This window comes from Lonchura striata, chromosome 1, assembly GCF_050655825.1.
Source record: "Lonchura striata isolate lonStrDom1 chromosome 1, ASM5065582v1, whole genome shotgun sequence".
Taxonomy (NCBI): domain Eukaryota; kingdom Metazoa; phylum Chordata; class Aves; order Passeriformes; family Estrildidae; genus Lonchura; species Lonchura striata.
This window is the reverse complement of record NC_140703.1, coordinates 91,982,319-91,987,114: the sequence shown is the minus strand read 5'-3', so window position 1 is coordinate 91,987,114 and position 4,796 is coordinate 91,982,319. Positions and strand designations below refer to the sequence as shown.

The window sequence follows — 4,796 nt, the reverse complement described above, 5'->3', positions numbered from 1 at the left end:
GCAGGCGCACTCGGGCCGCGGGCAGGGGGAGCCGCCAGCGCTCGGGGCGGGCACACAACGGCATCGTCATCATCCTCATCTTCATCACCAGCGCACACACCGCTCCTCTCCAGCCTCGGCACGGCGCGGCCCCGCCTCCGACCCACGGCCGAACGGCACTCTGCCAACTGGACCACGCAGCGCCGCCTCCTTAAACACCTCCAGCGACGGTGATTCCAGCACAGCCCTGGGCCGCCCACACCAATGCCCGATCAGCCTTTCTCGGAAGAAATTGCTCCTGCTGAACCTGCCCTAGCACATCGTAAGTCTGCGTCCTCTCTACTCCTATTGTCTTGTCGCCTATTGCCCGGGAGAAGAGGCCGAACCAGCTCCAGCTCCAGACTCCGAGTGCTTGTAGAAAGCAGTAAGGTCCCTGAGGACCCCTGAGCACGTATTACCACCATCCTTTAAAAATAAACAAATTCCCAACTAAAGCTAAGCTAAAAGCATGTTACCAGCACCGAGCTGTACGGTATCAGTTTAAATGAACCCATTCACCCATGCATACTCACTCTTGAGAGGCACAGTTGTACAAGGTTCAAGCACGCTGGAATACACAAGTTAGAGCCTGCAGCAAAGTCAGAGAAGTTGGCCACAGCTAATAAACACCGAGCAGAGTCAGAGGTTATACCTGAAGTCTTTCAAGTAAAATACTAATGATAAGTATATGTTTTTCATTAAGCCAAGTTTTTTAAAAATAGTGTAAGTACAAGAACAAATAGGGCATATTGCTCTAGCAAAACATTGATCAAACATTTAAAAATTATGCAGACAGAACAAACCAACATCTACCTGCTCAGCCTGCTTTCTGCACACTGGCTTACCCATTACCTTTCAAAGGCCTTCCAAGTACTGTCCAACAATTTGCATGTTCAAAAGAGCTTCATGAGAGCAAGAACCAAGTTATGCAAGTTATCTTTTTAAACAAACCAAAAGAGAAGACAAGACATTTATTTTAACAAGACTAGGATTTAATTTTTAAAATTTGACACTTAATACAAATATGTCAGGATAACACAAATACACCTGAATTATGCCAGTGCCTGAACTTTATTTACCATGCAAAAAAATCAATTGGAACACATAAAAAATTCAACTATAGCCTGTAATTTTACATTTATACATCAGAAGTGTCCATTTTAAGAAGTTGAAATAATTAGTCAATAACATCTAAGTACTGATTTATACTCTGAAAACATCGGTATACTCAAAGAAATAATTCTATATTTGCCCACAGTCTGTAATGACAATTCTTCCATTTACTAGCCCTTTAGGAGAACCAAAGGATTCGATCTTTTTCACAACATCCATTCCATCTTTCACAAACCCAAATACCACATGCTTGAAGTCCAAGTGTTCTGCTTTTTTAAGTGTTATGAAGAACTGAGAATTATTTGTATCCCTGCCCTTATTTGCCATTGACAACAATCCAGGACCAGTATGTTTCACTATGAAATTCTCATCTTCAAATGCTGTTCCATAAATTGACCGTCCACCTGTTCCATCATGGTTAGTTATATCTCCTCCCTAAAAAAAACAAACAGACATAGCATTAACTGAAAAGTCCCAAAACATAACCCAAAGTTTTATTTCCTTTCAACAGTAAAGACTTTATTTTGGAAGAACTCATTTTTAATTTCCACAAGTATCAATATCTGCTTAGATGTAGGGCTTCCCAGCTTCAGCAGGTTTATTCATGGTAAGGGAAACAGTAGTAGAAGGTGTATCCCTTGCTTATTCTGAACACAGCACTTCATCTTCCTGCTCCCCATGGTGACATTCCTCTAGGCCTGCCATTCCTACTGCTGCATCGCTTGGCCCTGGAAGCTGCCTGGACCTGCATCAACTCACTGAAGGCTTGTCCTTGCTTAGTCCCTGCAGGCACAGAATGAATCATCTGAACAAGGTTAACAAAGCAGTGACCAGTAATTCCATACAGCTTTGCCAAGTAACTGGTTGAGCAGCATGGTAAGTATGTCTTCTATCTTTCTGGAAGGCAGCAAACTTCTGGTTCCTGATAATTTGACTATACACATAAAGGTGACAGTGCAAATTGTATCTGTACAGCCTTAGCTCTCATTGGAGAGCTTCTCACTGTACCTCAAAAAGTTCAGGCAAAGCAAAGCAAACTTAAAATATACTCATTTAATGTGATAAAAGTTCACTTTATCAAGGCACACATGGTGCAGTGAACCGTTTTAAAAGAAAGTCTGCTCCTTTCTAAAATGTAGATTACCCTGAAATAAGCTTAAATCCTAAATGAGTTGATTAGAAAGGCATAAAGGTTTAACAAAATAAGCATTAAGTGCATACTTCAGACACACATAAGATAGCTAATCGAAAGACAGGCTAATATTTTATTCTGGTGACAAGCCATTCATATACTATCACAGAATGGGCAGGGACACCTAGAACTAGGACCAGACTGCTCAGAGCTCCATCCAGCCTGGCCTAAAATACTGATAGGAATAAAGCTGGGCAACTTGTTCCAGTGTCCCACCACCCTCACAGCAAACAACCTTCTCCTGACATCTAGTCTGAACCTCCTCTCTTTCAGCTAGAAGCCATTCCCACCATGTCCTGTGACTACATGGTCTTATAAAATGTTTCCCTCCATCTTTCTTGTAGGCTCCCTTCAGGCTCTGGAATGACACCATTACATCACCTATAAGCTTTCTCTTTTCCAGGCTGAACAAATTTAATTCTCTTAGCCTTTCCTCATAGGAGAAGTGCTCCATCCTTCTTCAAAGTCTTGGCTCTCCTCTGGACTCCAAGAGGCTGATGTCCTTCCCATTACTTTTGTATATTATTTTCCTGTATTACTGTATACATCTGGGCTTGTACAAAGTCATTTACCTGCCTCATCTTCGGGGATGTAGTGACATGCAGATCATTAACATAGCATGTACTGATGTTGGTTCATTTTGCCTGTTCCAAGTTACCAAAACTCAATGAACTATTGATGAGAATTTTAAGAAAGATCTGTCTGAGCTATGATCAATCTCCTAAGCCTCCAGGATTTATGAAGAATTTGCCAGTGCTACTGAATACACACAGAGGTTTAAAACCAACACTGTCTACCTACGATTACAGATGTACTGGAGGCTGATGCTCTCTGCACAAATCTTGATGTTTTAGAAAGTTGGCCACTGCATGGTAACTGGACCTAGAAGACTTGTTTTAGATTGAAACCTAACATCTATGATACTTGAAATACCAGTTTTAAAGTGCATATTATCTGAAATATGAAGTGTACTTTAGAGTCCAAGAGAAGCCTGGAAAGCAAGTGTTCTTAACAGGTGAGCAAACAGAAGTTCTTCTCTGGAGACAGAGAGAAGGATGAATGGTAGTTTTGGGAATGCCTAATTCCTTGGTGTTCCTGTTCAGCAACAGGCCCCTTGTCCCTTGTAAGAGGACTTCACCTCCCTCTATTTTTTTAATTTCAGCCTGTCATGATGGAACTAGGAAACACTGAAGCATGAGGTCACTGGTAGGCACAGGTAGAAAGCCTCTTAGGGTACCATGTGCTGCTTGTTTTATTTCTCAGCTCCTTGTAGGGAAAGGACAGAGGAGACTATCCTGCACAGTGGTTCCATGCTGCCAACAAGAACGTGCTACTTTGTATAAGTCATTTTTTGAAGTGCCATTGTTAGTCAAGATGCATCTCATTCTCTCAGTGAAGTCTTTTATGCTTACCTGACACACAAAGTCTGTGACTATTCTGTGAAAGCGGGAGTTCTTGAATCCAAATCCTTTCTCTCCTGTGCACAGGGCTCTGAAATTTTCAGCAGTTCGAGGTACAATATTTGCAAACAGCTCCATGGTTATGTGTCCTAAAGGTTCATCGTCAGCAGAAACTTCAAAATATACAACAGGGTTGGTGTCCTTTGACAGTCCTGCTGCTAAAGACAAGTGCCCCTTCTGTAGTTCTGACAAGCTTAACTGGCATTCTTCAAACATCTTCTTGAAAGAATTGGCCATTTCTTGGCTTTTAAATCTGACTGCAAATTGCTCTACTTTCACTTCACCATCTGAAAATAAATCCAAGAGGGTCTGTTTAGTTTCATCTTGTAATAATCTCCAGGGAAAAATGAAACACAGAAACTACAGACCACCTAGAAAAAACAAAGACCACCTGAAAAAACTCACCAGCATAATCTGTGGCTGTCCAAATGAAAGCATTGTTTGATGTATCAGAGGGCACCAAGTTCATTTCTTTGGTGATAACATGGTTTGCACAGACTTTAAGAACCTGGTCTCGTCTCATTAGGATTCTATAGTATTTCTTCTGTGTATGGAAGAGTATTTTGATCTCCCCAACACCACGCTCCTTCCACTGAGTAACATCTCTGTCCCATCTGTAAAGTTTTGCCCTCTCTTTGAAGAGAATTTCTTCATCTTCTTCTCCAGATTTTACCTCCACCTAAAAAACAGCACAATAGACTGAGAACCTGTGATTACCTACAAATATATTAAATACTTACAAATACTTCTGAAGATTCTGACATTTTATAATGGAAAATTATTCAGTGTGTTCTTTTCACCAACATCCAATTCATCACACCAACATGGGTAAAACATTTTCAGGATTTAAGAGACACATATTCCACTATTTGAGAGTTACAGCACTGCAATCCTCCTACATGTGGTTGCTGTGGGTGTCTGTTGGTTTTGCTTTGGGAATGGTTTGCTTCGTTGGGTTTTGGTGGGATTTTCTTAATGCATGGGGTTTTTTTTTTTCTTTTAACAAAACTCCA

General features: G+C 41.2%; 1 protein-coding gene across 3 annotated transcripts in view; it reads right to left on the bottom strand.

Moving 5' to 3' along the window:
• Positions 1-988: 988 nt before the first annotated feature.
• Positions 989-4,796, bottom strand: part of LOC110478774 (E3 SUMO-protein ligase RanBP2) — a 33,566-nt gene continuing 29,758 nt past the window's right edge. For all 3 annotated transcript variants that reach the window (XM_085583355.1, XM_085583364.1, XM_085583369.1), the window contains 3 exons: positions 4,189-4,462; positions 3,736-4,070; positions 989-1,566 (listed from right to left, as the gene is read on the bottom strand). In XM_085583355.1, coding sequence (XP_085439481.1) covers positions 1,261-1,566; positions 3,736-4,070; positions 4,189-4,462 — 915 coding nt within the window. In that variant the 3' untranslated portion in view covers positions 989-1,260. The remainder of the gene's footprint in view (positions 1,567-3,735; positions 4,071-4,188; positions 4,463-4,796) is intronic.